This window comes from Ambystoma mexicanum, chromosome 3p (assembly GCF_040938575.1).
Source record: "Ambystoma mexicanum isolate Mex_15411 chromosome 3p, UKY_AmexF1_1, whole genome shotgun sequence".
NCBI lineage: Eukaryota > Metazoa > Chordata > Amphibia > Caudata > Ambystomatidae > Ambystoma > Ambystoma mexicanum.
The window spans coordinates 462119034-462138705 of NC_090925.1; the positions used below are offsets into that span (position 1 = coordinate 462119034).

A 19672-nucleotide genomic window follows, 5' to 3' on the forward strand; every position below is an offset into this window, starting at 1 on the left:
GTGAACAAATACAAATGGCCCAGATAGGTGATGTCATCAGTGATGTCATCAATTAAATGTATGATATGATATGATATGATAGGTTATTTATAGTGCTCCTAATACCCTGAGGTTTCTAAGCACGGACCCAGGGATCAAACCTGTGTTGCTCTGTGTTGTCTTGCTTCCAAGATGAGCATGTTGCCTCTGAGATATCCTCCGAGGAATGTGATGTCCTGGGTGTTAGTCTTAGCAGTGCATAGTGGTGGTGCGAGTTATAGTTGCTTAATTTACCATAAGTGGCATATTTCTGGGGTTTTTATGTTTTATTTGTAACCCTAACGTTTCTTTAACAAAGTTTTTTTCACTGAATTTCATGTTTTCATAGGGTTTTTTTTAAATTAGTGCCGCTTAACCAAAACGTCCATTTAAAAAAGTTTTTTCACATAATTTTGTAGGTTTTTACCAGTGCACCCTAAATTGCTTCAGCTTCCTAATATCATACTCCCCCCCCAATATAGCAGAATTTTCTGCCAATCTAGGAAGTTTCATGTGAAAACTGTTCCATTCCACACCTTCTAGCAACATTCTTACCACACATTTTTACACCGTTTTTTTTTGTTCGTCCATGTCTGCAAATGTCTGATGTCACCGCAGACTTTCCGAACAGTGTCATGTCATGCTATGATGACATGTTCGTAAATGGGTCTGTGCTTCGTGGACATTTCAAAACTGCATTTTCAGCTGTTCTAGGAAGTTTCATTAAAAGACCTGGAAGGCACATACCCACCATTGGACAGGACAGCCCTTCTACCCTTTTTACTTTGAAGCTTGTAACACTCCCCCATTGCCTGCTTTCAAACAGTCACACATCCATCCACCAATCAATTCCAAGAACTTTACATGTAACCCTATCAACATATTAAACTTCCACACACCAACTGCCACTGAAAAATGTTCTAGAAATCTTTTCCATGTGCATTTCCCTTACGTATACAAAAAAATGTACACAGTGTTGCTATAAATAAACATATGCATTGTGCAGTGAGAGAAGTACATGAATGGAAGGGGGAGTATGGATGGGCAAGTGCTGATGGGAGCCCGAGAGGGAAGGTGCATGGGATGCCAAGGTGTGAGGCCACTGACTAAGTGCTGGGGTGGAGGAGTCCCAAGTGTGGGGTGCACAGCTGGAAGGTGGTAAGCCTGCAAGGGCAGTGCTGAAGGGGCAGGGAGTGTACTGGTGTCGGCTAGGTATAGGGCGTAAAATCTGTGAGGTTCAGGAGGGACCAGGCCACCAGTCTCAGTGGTAGAGGTATGAGTTAGCAGCGAAGGGACAGAGGAAAAGGGAAAGAGACAAGCAGAGTTTTGAGAAATTTCCGGAACTTAAGGAATTCCAGCTCAAATCTGAGAGGAGCAAGAAGGCTGTTCCAAAGAGAGGAGCCAACCGAAGAGAGCAACATGCTTTCCGCTCCCTGTCTGGAAGAACGTTTTGCAAGCAGAGAATTGAAGTTAGAGGAGCAGAGGGCTCTAGCAGGGGAGTATTTAGGAGAGAAAGTTGAAGATAGCATAGTCCCAGACCCCAGAAAGCTTTGCCGATGAACAGAGGATCTTCAATTTCATCCATTTGGCCACCAGGAGCCAGTGTACAGATTTTAGGGATCCAGAGATATGATCCCTGGGCTTGAGAGCAAGGATAAGTCTTACTGTCCTATTCTGAAACAGCTAAAGGAGGCGTAGGGAACAAAGGGGGAGTTTGAGGAAGAGGCTGTTGCAGTAGTTCAGCCTAGACAGGACCAGGGCTCTACAGACGTTGAGCTTCTGAGGGAGGGTGAGGAAAGGTAGAATGCCTGTCAGGAGGTGAAGCTGAAAGTGGGCCTTCTTGACAAGGTCCAAGATGTAAGGAGTGAAGGAGAGAGAGTAATCAAAGATGACCCTTTTTGGCCCCACAGGATGGTGAGGGTAGAGAGCCCAAGGAGAGCAGTCAGAGTGTAGGAGAGCAACAGGTGTTCCAATAAGAAAGCTTTCCATCTTGCTGGCATTGAGACAGAGATCGTATGCTGCACACAATGCCTGGATGGCGGTCAGACAATCGGGGATGAAAGACTGGGAGCAGAAAGTTGTACAGGGAAGTTTCAAGGAAAGCTGTGTGTCATCTGCATAACAATGGACATGAGGAGATAAGGAGGGGATCAGATGAGCCAGGGGGACATGATAGATAATGAAAAGCCACAACAATAGGATCAAACTCTGGAGGATGCTCCATGTAGAGAGTGAGGTGGTGGAGGAGAAACAGCTCAGTTGCCACTGTCGTTAGTGAGGAAACAGGTCAGCCACTCCAGTGCCCGGTTTGTGATGCCGAAGTTATCATGTAGCCGTTTAATGAGGATACAATGTTTGACCATATCAGAGACTGAGGAGAAATCGAGGAGCACTATCCTCAATTGTACAATAATCATAAATACCATATACATTCATTCCACCATATTACAAATATGACATACTCCCCCAATAGTACCTATAATAACTATAAAGATATTACTAAAGGGTATGTGGCCAGTGGCCATCTTCTTGGGGGCAAGGCCTACGGCCATGCCCCCAAGAATCAGGCCACTGGCCACAACCACCATAATAGAATTAAACCATATAACAAGTTATGATAGGTTATGATAGGTTATTTATAATGCACTTAATACCCAGAGGTTTCTAAGCGGACCCGGGGACCAAACCTGTTGTGCTCCGTGTCGTCTTGCTTTCAAGGCGAGCATGTTGCCCCTGTGCTATCTTCCTGAGACATCATGTATTTGACATCATCAAAGAGCTTAATTCAGCTGTTGGCCATCAAAGTACATCCTATCACAATATTATACATAGTGAACACAGCGCAACATATATATACATGCCCCAGATTGAAATACTACAAACTCCCTTGACCAACGTCATTAGTGCCCTCTAGACCTAACCCCCAAAGAGTAAGATTTGTGCCAGTTACGGGGGTGATAAGTGGGGTAGTTCAATGTGGACCAACACATCCTGGGAGAGGGAATGGGCTGGTTGAGATCCCCCTCTTGGCCATCCGACCTGCCCACCCACTTCTTCCCAAGACACTGCTAGCAGTTCTCCAGTCCCAACATTCCAGTTTTATGGTGTCATAGGGGTTCTTGCCTTCGCTGGGCACTCTACGGCAACCCACCATGGCTTCCCTGGACATGAAAGCACAATCCCTTATGGCGCGTAACCCATGTAGGCATTTGTTAAATAGGGCATCCCTTGATTCTTTCTGCGTCACCACCAATTTAGCTACCCAGTGAAGATATACTATGGCACTTCTGGACTCTCATTGATCACAGCACTTGAGCGTGCACTCTCTGTGCAGTGGACTGTGTACTCTAACTTCCTTCATACTGGCACATTGGGTACCTGTAGGACTTAAATCACAGGCTGCCAGTACAATAGATGCTGCCTTGAGTTTGGAGGGCCTTTCTGGGGTATCCAATCTTAACATCTAATTGACAGGGGAATTTTCTGGATGGGGTCTTATAAGATCCAGGTTGTGACGGAAATGTTTGCTTCACTGGTTACTAAGCTCAGACTATTTTGTTCAGTAAAAAATTTGGACGGTAGACTGTTCGACCCCGTAACGGTAAATGGAGCAGTAGGGGATTCCTGCTGTTCATGCCATGATTAATTGCATAACTTGGAGACTTAGGGGCCCTAAGTGGTGTTAAGCGGAGAAAGGAATTAACCCCTGAGTGCATGATAAACACATTCTCGCTCCAAGTGCTACAAGAGGAGTAAAAACAGGGTTTGTCTTTAGAGGGAACGTGGCTTGCTGTGTCCACTGGATCCAGAGAATATGGGAGAGAAGTGGGCATGCAATAGGTCTTGTAAAGACTGGTGGAGAATCAGGAGTAAGGCTGGTGGTCACAGGGGTACATTATGATAGCAGGGTATATTTGGTTGGGATGACCGGAGAGGCATCATCCATCACTGGTGAAGGCATCTTATGAAGATGTATCAAATCAGATGGCAGATGCTGGATGGGCGTAATAGGAGCCAAATTGGAATCAGGGAGGGTCACAGTGCTAAGGGAAGCCAGGTACAATTGGGCGAGGGCAATCTTTCACACTGGCAGGTCCATCGACTTTGTCATTGTCAATATCCATGCATTTAAGTTTCCCTCTGGTGATAGGCATATTTCTATTAGTTGCTTTATCTTCCCGGTTTATAGCTCTGTGACCTACCCCATGGCACATGGCTAGCAAACCACCCAAGCTGCAGGACGTTACTTTTGGGTAGCAGTCAGCTAGAGGAGTTTGTGCCCCTCATGGTGATTCTTGAATATACTCCAGGAATTGCTGGATCTCTTCTATCAGGGAGTAAGCCTCCCCCACAGGGTTGCTGGGAATGTTATTGGATGCCCTAGTTTCCCCCATAAGACAAAGTCAAAGGTATCAGCACACTTCCTGCCGTGACTCATAGGGTGAGTCCCAAGCTGCTGCTGTCTCCTCATAACCAGCATCTTGAGCTGGGACTTCTGCTCTAATTGGACTTGTGTGGTGGACCGAGGGGTGAGCTGTGGAAAAAAGAGGAGCGGGGGGAAAGAGGTGGTGTGCGGGAACTCCATGAGATCATTGAGCAGGCCAAAAATACCAATGTGCCAGATTGATGGGCCGACAGTCGCCCATCTCAATGATCCACTGGCGTCTCCTGCTCAGTCCTAGTTTACGTTCACCTTTCTCTCACCTCAAGTCTTCGGAGAAGGTTCCAGTTTCCCAGGATCATTCCAGATTAGCCTTACTTTAGTTTAGCCTTAGGTCCCCGCTGCGCCTAACACCAGTGGCACCAAACACTGTGCCCTTAGCCCGCTGCAGGCTTCATTGCTGCAGGGAGTCTGCTGCCAAGAAATTTCCAAGAGGACATGGTCTGAGGAGATGCGGGAACCAGCAAGTCTCTGGCTCCCCAGTGTAGTGCCTAACACTGTGCCCCTGCCCCACAATGGGCTTCACTGCTGCGGGGACTTTGCTGCCAAGAAATGTCCAAGGCGGGGTGGGCTGAGAAGATGTGCTAGTTTCTGGCCCCCCAGAGTGGCACCAAACACTGCAAAGTATGTAAAATACACCTTTAAATAACAAGACACACCCAGACCTCCATCTCCAAATCTCAATAACGTCCACGAACAGAAACATTTACGGCAGACATAGCAGCACCTGCACAGCTTTTGTTCACCTATAGAAATAGCTCTATATCAATTTGTTCCACTCCCCACCCTTTCCATGCCTTCTTTCATTCACAAAATAATCCCAAATATACTTTCCAGACTCCTTTTCGTCAATGCACTGTCCGCGGACAAAGGCCAGAATCCGCCCATACAATATGGCAACAATTTCTAAAATTATGACGCACCTCATTTTTTCAAACATCCAATCCGCAAACGTCTCTCTGCAAAGTTTGGTGACCATTCGTCGAATGGCACCAAAATTATAAGCTGCCCAAAAAGTACTCTTTCTATAATTTAAACAACTTAACCAATGATATTATAAGCATTAATTATATAAACATGTCTCATAAGCAAATATCACCATTTCTTATTTTGACAGAAATAGCAAACACACTTGAGTGGCTAGAAGAACACTTTCCCAATAAGGACATGAGTGAAGATGAAATCAATACATCTTTCAATATAAACAAATAATGTAATTTATGGGGAGCTCATTGAAATAATAATGTATTATGTTCTTATATTACATAGTTTACAAGAAGAAACTACACCACAGATTAATCATGCAGAATCCCAACAATCAGAAATACAATTCCAAACCCCAAATGTAGCGAGTGAAATAATGATCCTGTCGTCACAATTGGATGAATTTAGGAAGGACTTTAAAGACCTTTTACATTATTTTAAAAATCATGTTATTAGAACTGTTGGTTGTCACTTTCCTACTTGTACCTGTCCCCATTCCACCAGCAATCACCCAATCAAAATCACAAAACATAAATTAAAGACACGTTGTTGAAACTTCTCTACCTCCCACCCCAGATGATGACTTTATTGAAATTCCAAACTCTCCCATTAATGTTTCCCATTCTAATACCCCATCCCTTTCATAAATAAATATATGTTTTCTTCTATAAATATTGTGTACATTATTGTGAAATAAAATCTTATTTCTTTCATTAAAACCCCAATTAATAGTCCGCAGATATTACAACTCTTTGGAGTGCCTGTTTATGCCATGGGACGTCCGCGGACATCTTGCCCTGTCTATACATGTCCGGTATTGCATGACACACTTTTAATTACTCAGTGGACAATGCGCCTGTTTGCACACATCCATGCGCATGCACGCTGCATCTCCCACTTCACCCCGCCATGTCACTGCACCTGTGTGGGTGATGGCCTGTCCACGGATAGTGTCCTTCACTGTGTACAGTTTGAAACTGCATTTTTGGTCCATCTAGGATGTTTCAAGTTGCAAGTTTACCCTTCCAGAGCTCCTACACCCATTCTTTGTTCATCTGTCAACTTATTACAACTTACAAGGCCTATTTTCGGCACGGTAGACTGCGACAGTCACACGGCCCATGGATGGTTCTGCTGGTTCCCACCCATTACTTTTAGTCATTCTCAATCTGGCACACCAGGAAAGAGTATCTTTTGACAGCTATTTCTAGGAGACTTCCAGGAGTTTAAGAATGGCATCTGTCATGGCAATCCCACCTTCCAATGGGCCACCACCATCACCACGTGGAGGGCCTGGACAGGGGAACAGGCAAAATAATAAAGAGGTGGATGACGAGGACCAGGAAGATGAAGTACCCAGAGAGAGTTGTGGGTGTGGCGGTTCTTTAAAACTGTTATGGGTGTACCAAAAGCTTGGGCAGCCAAGGTCGAATGCATTGAGTGCAGGGTCGTACTCATACGCAGAAAGCCTTGGCAGTGCTCTTTTCGGAACACCTCCATGCGACACTGCACACTCTCTAACCACCCGGGTGATAGGAGAAAGATTGTTTCTTTCTGGACACATCGCTCTGCAGGGGAAAGCAGTTTCAGCGTGCTTTCAAGGCCGTGGTCAAGGAGCACGAGAAATACTGCCACCGACCTTAGACTTAAGGCGTGCCCAACATCTTCCCCTGTCCATGTGCCCCACTGTTTCTGGGGTTGGCGCCCCTTCCCTCCCTTCTCACCCCCATTTTTCCTACTCGCCTCTCCTACAACAACAAAAATTCCACCAACAATATAAAAGTCAGAAAGACAAAAATTAAGCTTCCTTTAGGAACCACCTTTAACAGTAAAAAAATCGAACTAACAAAAATCACAGGACCTTTTGCAATCTGCATAGTACACTATACAGTACTGCGGACATGTGGAAAATTCCAGACGTGGGGTGGGGGAATTAAAATCAATGAAGTTGTTTTTCACTCAAAAATGGTGGCACTGAAACATTGGGGGTTTAATATACTGAACTAACAAATGTTCTGCTGAACTTAATTATTTTTTCTAACTGTCACACAAACTGCTTTGCATTTTTTTTTGTTTTTGTTTTTTATTTACTAGATCTATTAAAAAAATACCTCACATATTTCACAAGTTCACAAAAATTGTTTCACTTCATTTTGTAGATTCAAAAGAAAAATATGATTTTCGACATCAGCCAAATGCACTCCATCTCTTCGAAAAATATTTACGCCTTGATGTTTTTGTTGTTAAAAGATGCAATTTCTAAAGCATCTAAAAAAAACACATACACTTGTATTGACATGCTGTCCAGCTTCTTCCATTTGAGGACAAACATGTTTGGGCGTCTCCATATTTGTTTTTGATTGATTTTTGAAAATATAATCTTCGCAGCTGGAAACAGTTTCATAAGGCTCATAAACAAATCCTTCATGGCAAACTGCAAATATCGTGCAGTCACATATCTCAAACCGCTGCTTCCAAAATGCAAAATAATAATATCTGGACATTTAAAGTGAGCCATACTCTTACAGAATCGTAATAAGGTGATCCAGTTTAAGCCATAATCTGCGTACCACAAAATTTCCACTTCACCAAATACAATAGTAGTAGAGATGCTACGAGATTCAGTGTATACCTACAATGAATGGATTCAAGAATCTCCCACCATCCACACACTCTGCTTCTTCAGAGCCATCTTCACTACACACAACAAGATAACACTTCCTTCGCTGTACTACTGTACACTTCAACTCCTCCTCCAGACCCCCAAAACCTGATTGCCTAGCCTCCAATGTCCTCTTTCCATTCCGGACATCCTTAAATTACCCAGATGACACATGTGGTTCCAAAGACTACCACAGTGTCTGCCGACTTGGCACAACTGCAGCGCTTTTATTCACCTATAAAAACAGCTCCCTGTCAACTTATTTCCACTCCTCCACCCTTTCCAGACCCTCTTTCAGCCACAAACTAACCCGAAATATGTGTTCCAGACTTTTTCCTCACTGCGTTGTTCGCGGTCTACGGCAGCTGTCTGTGGATCCAACATGGCGACTGTTTCAAAAATTCTGACCCAGCTCACATTTTCAAACAACCAATCAACGTTCGTCTGGTCCAGTGTGCAATTGGTCCAGTGGTGTCCGCGGATTCCAAATCAGGAAATGAGTCTGCAGACAGGACCCAGATATCACTCATTTCTTTTACTGACTTTTTGGCCAATTTGAAAAAAAAATACTGCATAGATTTACACCAAATTTAGAAAAGCATTCTTTTGCGACCAAGTCACCATTCCTGGCGCAGGTTTGGTGAAAGTCCGTCCAGTGGTTTGGGTTGTAGGACTGAGCAAATTTATGTTTCCATTGTGTCTATAAGGATTTAAAATATTTTGGGACCCCACTTAATACCCCCCCGACGGACCCCGTACCAAATTCACAAAATCATTCTTCGGAGCTGGCCCTATACTTTTTCTGCAGAGTTTGGTGCTGATTCGTCCAAGGGGGAAAAGTTATAAGGCGGCCAAAAGTGTTTTTTCTATGAGTTGGGCAACTTAACCATAACTACACAGCTGCTACCGCAGGCCGTGTAATATATATATTATAATGTGTCTGGTGCCGCACTATAGTTAAGTTGAGTAACAAGTTCCATAGTAAACCCGAATATTGGATTGCTTATAACTTTTGGCTTGCATGACAGATTTGGCTGATACTTAGCAAATAAAAGTGGCTCACGCCACTCTCCCCCCCCCCCCCCACACCCCCACAACTGGAATTTCTCAGAAAGATTCATAAAAAAATGAAAATGTTATGGGGAAAGCCAACATTTCTATAGCAAAAACCACAAGGCAGAATTGGGCCAGGTACAAAAGAATGAAGCATCGACCCAATGTGTGTGAGGGGTCTGGGGTTATACCATGAATGCAGCTGTTAATATATGCATCCTCCTCCCAAAATTATAGCTATATCTCCCATACCTCTATGTAGCATAGAACGTTTCAGAAATGAAAAATCTGACATTTTCTTGTTGTTGCTCAATGCGAGAGATGACCAGAGTTATTACGGAAACAACCTTGGTTAGCCAAAAACAAAAAGTGGAATAAATGCTATTTGGAGCAGAGAAAAGGATGAAATGGTGTGACCCTGGAGGAGGGGAGGGAAAAGCGGACACCATCTGAAATTGTGGAGTTAGAGATATGGTACAATATGAGTGTATGGTCACGTGAGTATGCTCACAGATATCTTCTATAGCCAAACAAGTGCTATTTTTAGACATGGCTATACATACGGCCGCAGCGGTTCAATCTGTATGCATTGAATCTGCCTCATACCCGGCGGTAGCCTTGACGCATTGACTGTTTGATTTACATTTTGTAGAACTACTGTATAACCTTGGTATGAGTACTAAATATAGATGGAAACAGCTGCCTTATGCTTGGCGGCTTTGCTGCATAGCGTGCCTAGTCAAGGAGTTCCTCTTGCCCACACCAAATGGGGGACAGTCGTCGTGGCACCCATGCGCATGCGCGGGGGTGCCATGGCTACTCTGCAAACATTGTTGGAACTAGGCAGCTCACGAGTAGGTGGTCAGCTCAAACCAGTGTCTGTTTGACACGGTAAGATGCACACTGTCCTTGAGAGTGTCAATGTTCCTTATACCATGCTATTAAGAGGCTTGTTAACACCCTATTTTATGAACTAGTGTGATATTAAACAGCAGATCCGCGCTCGAGTGTAAGCGTTCTTCGCTTACTGTGAACATGACGGTTTACACCATTCATTTTAAAAGACATGGACATCGACCAGCCGACCTGTGCTGCATTACTTTTCAATACTTTTTGTCTGGCTCTAGAGATCCCGGCACCTCCATGACATTTATGCGAATAGGTTAAAGTTTACTGATTTTAGTGCAACTCACATTTAAACTGTGCCGTCTGAGGTCATTTCTTGATCTTTCACAAATGATGCATTTTATTCTTGGCATTTTAGACATAAATACGTTTCTTATAAACTGCTAACTGGCTATTTATAGTATCTATAGGATTAAACTACAGCCTCTATCATGTACACCAGCTGTCTGCCTAACGTGCTTTTATTACTCAAGATGTTCTCTCCCACTTTTGAACCTGTGACCAGATCATTTAATTGACCGTACTACCGCCATTGCCCAGCTGATGCCATTTACATTCATACTACTGGGTGAGTCCTTATTGCTTTTTCTCACAGTAGCCTTGGAATTTAGATTTGTACCTATTATGGGATACAACCTACTTACAATGAATTCTTAATCAAACAGGTATGACGCTTCTTATGTCACCATTGTAGGAATGTGAAGGTCAGTACCATCTCTTTGAACATTGAGTCAGGTAGACTAGCCTAAATATTACCCACACGGAATGGCTATCTGTATAAACCCATAGGATCCTAGGGAAGAGGCACATTAACCAATTAGGAACCAATAGCTCGTGCCCTGAAGATGGATTGTTACGTCTTTAAGGAGCTATCATGGATTGGCTTTAAATAGCTTGTGACACGTTTACTTGTCCATGTGTGCAAGTGAGATGTAGGGTCTGACAGGTTTAGGCTAGCCATGCCTTTGGCATGATTCTTTGTGAATACCATGTAAGTTGACCATGCTTAGTTGTCACCCGCAGTTGTATTACGAATCCCTAAAAACACACATGCCAATTAAACAGTAACTTTTAGTAACTTATACCATTTTGGAACATAATAATTGGAAAATGAATAGCATTTACGCAAATAATGTATCTTTCAGGTGATGTGCAATTCTTTAGATACTCCTAGTGGGAGAAGAGGTGACTTAAAGGGCAGTCGCCAGAAGGTGCAAACGAAGCACATTTAAGAGAAAAGTCCAAACTTTCTATTTGTGGCAGGAACAAAATTGAGAGACAAATAGTCCTGACATGACCACCCAATCAGGAACAACATTTCAAAGGTCTGTAGGATAGGACAAAGATATTAGTGCTCAAATCTGACCATCAACAAGAAGATTTGGAATATGGTCTCAGCGTTGCTCTCGACAAAGTGAGAACACTCATATTGATGTATTTAACTATTTGAGGCAAAAAAGTCTATGTAAATAATGGTCCATGGGTCGAAGTTAAATTTAAATTACATTTTTTGACAAAGACACACGTGATAATTGTGCATTGTTTTAAATATGGAAAGTACACATCTTATTTTCCTTTTATTCTCTGTCAAACAGTTAGTCAAGAACGAAATGCCTTAATTTCATAATGTAAATGTGGGGGTCTTTAGAATTGGGCATTTTCTAATGACAACAATAAAACCTGATTACCATGAGTGCATAATTCATAAGTAAATTGCTAAATGTTGACTATGAGTGCTCAAGCATCACTTAAGTACAGATACCTATGTGTGCACACTAATATGTAACCTGGAGTTTAAGTATCTAGCTTTAAAGAGATTTCGTATATCCTATAGAATGAATTCCTCTAACACCGTCTTCTCCTTTCTCTATCCATTTAATCTTGAGGATAATGGCCCAAAATGTGGCACTCACAATTGCGACAGCCGAAATGGCCGACTTTAAAAAAAAAAAAAAAATGTAAACACACCCTTTACACCACATAGATATGTGGCGGATATGGGATATTATAGTTATATGGAGGGGGCGGAGGGTTTCCCCCGCATGTCTATGTGGTGTTTTGTTTTTAAAAAAGTCGGCATTTTCAGCCATCGCAATTGTGTGTGGTCGCAGTGATCACATAGATCCCTCTTGAGTGCATGAAAGCATCTAGCCTGCATTGCTGCAATATAAATCATTAATAAATAAATAATACCCCCTTCCAAACACCATATTTTACCAACATTAAGATGCATGACATTGGGCCTCATTACACGGACGACGGTAATCATGGCGCTATTAGCGCCATGGTTGCCACCGATATTTTACCGAGTCCGCCATGGTGAATGGCGGAATTACCGCCCTATTCCAAGGTGTGTGGAGGCGGTAATTCCCCATTCACCATGGCACTTCCCCATTCCTATTTTTGCCCCCATGGGGCTCAATGGGAATGGGGAAGGCGGTAATTACGGTACTGCAAATTGCGGTACCGTAATTACCTCCAAGGTCCCTTTGCGGGTCCCGTCCTTAACGGCTGGTAAAACCAGCCGTTAAGGTAGGGCCCCAGAAAGGGACCTCGTAGTAAGGCGGTAAGGGTTTACCGGCACTGGTACCCTTACTGGTACCGATAAACCCTTGGCATCCGTGTAATGAGGCCCATTGTGTCTATTCCTAGTCTGTGAGAAATGTAAAGCCTCAAATGTTACCAGATGCATGGACTTTTGCTAAAGACTTGACAGAGGTATTATGTATAGTGAACAATGGTGCTAAGCAATATGTTTTGACAGTGGTCACAATTGTTGTGACTGCCCTTTTCATCAAAACATAGCAAAAAGTTACCATCAATGAGGCAAGACATTTCTGAAACAATGTGATATGTATAGCTCTGGGTTCATACCTGTTATTTGAGATGAACTTCATCTATGTAAACAACAATTGACTGCAAAGTATGGCATTGAAATGGGAATAATCATTGGCCCAACTTTTTCAAACATCTTAATGGTATGATTTGCTGACACGTTACTTCAGTGGCATTGTATTCATGATGAAAGTGGGCACTGTGCAATTTGCTGAATTATTGAATTTGCTAGATACTTGCTAGATACTTATCCATTAAATCTGGCATTTGCAAGCACAATAAATGAGGCAAGACCCACCACATAGTTGGATTTACAGTTAATGGGTAAGCATGGTACAGTACACTACAGTACATGAATCCCATGCCATGTAGCTCAATAAATACGACAGTATGCACAGCTGTATTTGCCTGCATACAAAAATAAGTGCTTTGCATAAAGAGATAAGGTCTCAATGCAAATTAAGTAGCTTCTCCATTATTTTACAACCATGGAATATAACCATGTTCATATTGAATGCATTGTTTTGAGAAATATTGTGATGTTAATTCCATTCTTCCTACTTATGAAAATGACAAATGTAAACCTTAAGCATAAAATAAAAGAAATAGTACTGGAAATTTCGAAATAATTGCAGAATCATATAAACATGTGAATATCTAAAATACAATTTTAAAAAACATAAAAAATATGAGATTATAAAATTGAAGCACCTCATCGCATAACAGCTGGTCTTTAGCAACTTTGTATACCATTTCCGGATGGCAAGTATATAGATGCACAATGCAAAAATTATCAGAGATTGGTAGACAGTTCTAAATAAATTAAGTTTACTGGCTTTCATTGCCACTATGGAGCTGTTAATGCGTTGAAGTCTCAATAAATTAAGGAAATATCAAAATGTTTTACACTGATGTGAATGCTGTGTTTTGTAATGTTATTGATATTTTAATTAAATTGCGCATGGAAGAGAAGAGACAAAGTGTGGCCCATTCTTAAAAACCTTAAAGTTTGGAATTTTATGGACTTCAAAATGAAGGTTGCTGGAGATAATATGACTTCAAGAAAACAAAATTAACATACTTGTTAAATCTATTTATGGACAACTGATTAGCCTATCTGACAATGAACTAATAGTAATTTGAGGAAAGCATCAACACATTGACAAACATTCAAAATAATGTGCAGAAATGTGCATACATTCTTAGATTACTACAGCAAACACCCATCAAAATGATAAATAAATCAAATTGTGATTTGTCATCTGTCTGGTAACATCAGAAATGTAAGTTTTAAATATTTAACATCCGAAAATCACAAAACCAAACATACAAAATAAAAGTGCAATGTACACACATAAACATAAACCCTGTTTTATTTATTTATTTATTTATTTATTTATTTATTTATTTATTTATGTATTTACTTTATTTGATTGTGCATTTGTAAGGCACTTATACAGCAAGTCATTGTGTTTCAAAGTACCCTATAAAAATGACAAACTATTTTAAGTGTCATGAATGGATAATTGCTTTATCAGTACACATAGTTGAACATAAGAACAGCCTTGCCTTTTGTTTGCTTCACTATAAATAAGTTGGTTGTTTACATACCAGTTTGCTCTCGTTCTACTCCTGTTGCCAATAGATCGGGCTCTCCTAGACTAATGTCATTACTTTTTGTTCCTAGGCAGTCCATCTGTAATACTTTACACCATTCATCAGCTTCAAGTTCTGGGGACGAACCCAAAACATTAAAACTCAGTTATCCTGATATATTATGTCAAACAATTAATTTTTAAAATTAATTTTTACCAATCCACCTACTTACCTGATTCACAAGTAAACGTTTTTGAGGTGTCATCATTAAAAAAAATGCCTACAGCATGCTTCTTTGTTGTTTTTGGTAGTCGCAAAATATTTTTCACATTGTTGAGCTCCGTGACCTTTACAAATAAAATTTGACATTCAAATTATTATTATTGTGGAGGACAGACAACAGAAGACAGAAGAATCCAGACAATGCATAATACAACCAGAAGATACCAACATAGGATTTTCTTTTGAGCAATCATTTACTTTGTAACCTGAGACTTTTGTAAGAAACTTGTTTTTCCATTTGGAAAAAAAGGCTGCTATAACTTTATATGCAATTATATTGGACAGCACAAAACTGTATATTTCGGTAACAATGAAAAGAAAATTTGAATCCAAACCATAACACTAATATTCTTATTTAGATAATAATTAATTTGTACTAGGAAATGCACCTACAGGAATTCAAACTAAGGATGATAGTGTGGCATCCAATGTTAATGATATGCAGAATACAAAGAAAATACCCCATGCATCTATATCAACATTCATTATTTGTTTAAGTCACGTTTTATTACAGCATTGTATCAAACGGTTTGTAAATCAGGCCCCACAGTGCAATGAAAAAAAGATAATTTAAAGAGATAACTTGGTATTTTTTCAACTCAAGATCACTTTTTCTGTTATTCTGGTCCCTAGGGAGGTCATTGTTATTATGAAAGTGTTTTCTCTGAGAAATGTTGTTTTTCTTCCAACAAGAACACTGAACTCTATTAATACCTGTAAAGGTATAGAAATATTTTCTGGGAAAAATATTTTATTCCAACAATCACAATTTCAGAATTAAATTATAGACAGGTTTTTGCATGTGTTCATCTGATAGCTATGCTTGAAAGGAATGCCTCTCAAATCATTGAACTGCCTTCTCCCCTTCATGTGGTTCTATAGAAAAACACTTGCATTTTTTTCTTCCAAATTTCAGTCAATGTTATTGCATTTTCTTCCTCCACAAAACATTTCAGTGAAATTTGTTTAGAACTATTCCAATGCAACATTTTAACAGATACAATAAGATTTTTTCTGACGTTTTGCATAAGCTAGAATGTAGCTTTGCCTGCTCACAAAATACTATGTGAAAGAATATGGTACCAATTTATGGTGTACTAAATTAATATAATGTAATAAAAAGCAAGATGGCAACACCCGTTACATCAACAAACTGATTATAAGAGTAATAGAATATGTATGATAATACAAATAAGCAATATTTATATGATTGATTGATTAGTCCATATTAAATGCAATATTGTTAATATAATACTATTAGAAGTGGGGTCTTTTGATCCCCATGAACAATATAAAATTCATACATGAGGCAGAAAAATGTATCTTTACAAATATTACATTATCAACAAATTCAGACCTGCTCTGCATAGCATCCAGAGTATGTGGGACTGATTCAGAAGGTATTTGTCAATGGGAAAATCCTATTGAAAAACTCTTTGTCAATCAGACCCTGTGATACTTCATGAACAGAGAAAAAGGCGAACTGGTGCAGATGTGAATGTATGGAAAGAAAGGTGCAAACATAAAGCACTGTGGAGCGTATGATTAGAAAACGAGTGGTAGTAAAAAAGGTTTGTCCAGCATGTTGGTCTGTATTTTTACATATGTAGTCCAATGATTTCAGGTATAAACAAACCATACACAAATAAAACAGTGGTCCAATTTCTTGATATACAAAATGTATATAAAAATATTTACACCAACAAATGTTCGATTCTATGTAAAAATCCATTATATACATTTTGCAAATGAAACACACTATATTTTCTACCATGGTTGCACACTCCCACCTGTCAATAATGGATAATCTGTTTGTGCCTTTGTGTTTTGCTGTTTTCCCCCTATTTAAGCAGCCTTCTAGGCTATTTTCTTTTGCAAATGATCAGCTGGTCCAGGTCAATCCATATAATGTGACCTCTCCCTCAAGGACCTTTCAAACACTCCTAATCTCTTGTTTTGTTGCTTATTTGTCCACTCTCCTGTGGGATGTATTGACCCACTCTGCTATATGATGCGGCATCACTCTAATAGTTATGGCGCAAGAAACAGCAACAATGGCGGCAAAACTCTTGTGTGCACCAAAAACCTCCAAAACAGTGTGTTTAAACACACAAAAAGATGGATGCACAACCTGACACCCATGGTGCATGCGTGGTGGGATAGAACACACACTGCAGAAAATGTGCCAGTGGGCTCCATGACCAGCAAACTGAGTGCAGAGAGAGAAGCAGCACTTTGCAAGTGAAACTCCAAAATGTGCCTATAAATGACATTTGCTTTTTTGCGCAAAACTCCAAAATGCCTATGCACAACTCTCCTCAACATTCAAATCTTGCTTGGTGCTAAAATTCATGTAATCTAATGAAGCATGGTGAAGATACAAAGGGCCTGATCACGACTTTGGCGGTAACGCCAATGGTATTACCGCAGGCGGTATTAGCCCTACCACCGAACTCCCCGGCGCTGATAGCGCTGGATCACAAGTTCGGCGGTAATGTAATTCCTCATTCCCCATTGAGCCCATTCGGGAAAATTTGCGCTCTTACCGCCAGCGGATTTCCCGCCAGCGGTAATAGCGCACATTTTCAGTGGATTTCCCCCCAGCCAAGAGCTGGGGCAAAATCTGCCAAAGTCCTGATTTGGCTGACCCTTAAATCCGGCAGTAATAGTGCAACCGCCGGATTTAAGGGTTACCGCCAAAGTCGTGATGAGGCCCAAAGTCTTAAAGTGTAAAGAGCAAAACATTTCCTCAGACAAACTGGATTGTCTGTAAACTGTCAAAATCTGTGTGCAGTACACTGGGCTACCTGTGAATGACAGCTGTCAGATGAGCTCCTGTTGAAACTTCAAAGCACCTAAACTAAAAGTCTGCCGGATTAGCAAACATAAAAGGATTGTTGCTAAAAGGAATACAGATCTCAGTTGTGTTTTTCATCCCACAGACTTAAAGCTAAGAAAGTAATGTATTTAGGTTATTCGATGCAACAGGTTTGGTTTCAGCTGGGTTTAAGAAATTAAGAATAAATTAGCCTTGCTGCTCTGCAAGGAGTGGAAAAACAGGTTTCTCCCAAGGGGAGGGAAATCCTCTCAGCAGAAACTCAATGGGAGATCATAATTGTGGGTTAGGCCAGACTTTTGTCTACAAAAAGAGAAGGAACAATGGCAGATCCTCCAGCCCAGGAAACAGATGTGTGAAAGGGTTGTAAACTGCTCCTGGAAGGAATTCCCAAAGGAGGGGGCCACTCCTGGAGACAAAGCGGCAGACCATTTGCTGTTAAGAATGAACAATTAACAATATTTAGAGACTCATAACTTGTGATTCAAAGTGGTGAAAAATATAAAAGGGACAGAGTTGTTAGTCTAATTTTGGGCTGCACGTTTCAAGAGGCAGTAGAACCGTATAACATATTCTGGACAGGAAGGGCAATATATGTGGTTTTATGTGTACTGTTTAATACTAAAATTGTGAAAATGTACACACACATCCCTATGGTAAACACACACATTTGTGATCATTTCCAGACAATTTGGAAAATATGTTCATGGCGAAAAGGACAAAATTCGGTAGAAAGGTGAAACAAGATACGATTTTGACACTAGTGGCTGAGGGGAAGTTTCTAAGTACTGGAAAGCTAAACCATAAATGTGACATCATCCGTCCTTGATCCCATTACTCAGATGCAAGGCGGAGATGAGGTCCTGATCCAATCCCAGTTCACAGGGGCAAGCTTAGCTAAGCCGGCCCAAACACCCATTTTGTGATGTCATTTAAAAGGATAAATAGAGACAGCTGACAACACATAGGGACTCACTGATTCACTCACTTTCCTGATTCCGGCGAAGCATTTTGTTCCAGCATTCTACATCCAGCTTTAACATCCTTCCAGATCCAGATGCCAAGAACCTTGACAAGCAGTAGAGACCAATTGACTTTCAGAAAGGACTAAATCCTCAAACTCATTCTCACAACTCAGTGTAGCATTGTGGTGTGGGAAGGCCTTCTGAACTAGTATCCTGAAACTATCTGGCTTGCCACTACAAGGCTTGCCTGAGGAATTTGCTATCCATCTGATTTGAAATACTCAGAAACAAGAAGGGCAGATCCTCTGCAAACCCGGTGACCAGCCTAGCTGATCCAGTCCCGCGCCTCATGTGCTGTCCTTCCTTAACAGACCCAATCCATGTCTCGAACTGACGGTCCAATTTAATAACTTATTCTGTAAGTATTAATATGAAGACCTGTGACCCATAATATATCTGCTTTGTATGATTCCAATCTCAATCCCTTCTCATCTTTAATTCAGAACCATAGAATTGCTAGGACTATCCTTGCTCTGACCTTTCTCTCATCTGTGTTCCTAAACCCTAACTTCTTATTGATTTGATTAAGAAAAGTAATTCCCAAACCAAACAGAAACTAGAGTATCACACATGAATAGTTATGAGCGGCCGTGAATGACAGATTCATGTGTGGCATTCTCTTTTTTGTAGTCCTTAACATAGCATAAGAGAACCCATCTATCAGTTTTAAACCCGAATTTCGGTTTTCCATTCTCGCGCCTATTTTGCAAAAATGACTTTTACTAAAACCTCAATAACTCCCTCAGTTTTAGTGATAGAAGCAAATTTTCTGCAGTGCGAAACAGTGTGATTGGCCCGATATTGCGAAAATCGCACAAGGAAAGGTTTGCCGTGATTTGACATTCTGAAAAATTGTACACATGTGAATTAGCTTTAAATTATTTCCTACTTTGATTTTGAGATTTCAAATGTTTTCTTTTGACTAAATCATTGTTTGTGGTGTCTGCATCTGTTCAAGGTGGCTCCCATAGGAATTATAATAATTTAAGTATTTTTGACCACATTTGGTGTTTTGCTCAGACAATTCCAAAGAC

At 40.8% G+C, this 19672-nt stretch overlaps 1 protein-coding gene across 2 annotated transcripts in view; it reads right to left on the reverse strand.

Moving 5' to 3' along the window:
• Positions 1-19672, reverse strand: part of DOK5 (docking protein 5) — a 1034624-nt gene that overhangs the window by 361917 nt on the left and 653035 nt on the right. For both annotated transcript variants that reach the window (XM_069651127.1, XM_069651126.1), the window contains 2 exons: positions 14728-14842; positions 14511-14630 (listed from right to left, as the gene is read on the reverse strand). In XM_069651127.1, the coding sequence (XP_069507228.1) occupies positions 14511-14630; positions 14728-14842 (235 nt within the window). The remainder of the gene's footprint in view (positions 1-14510; positions 14631-14727; positions 14843-19672) is intronic.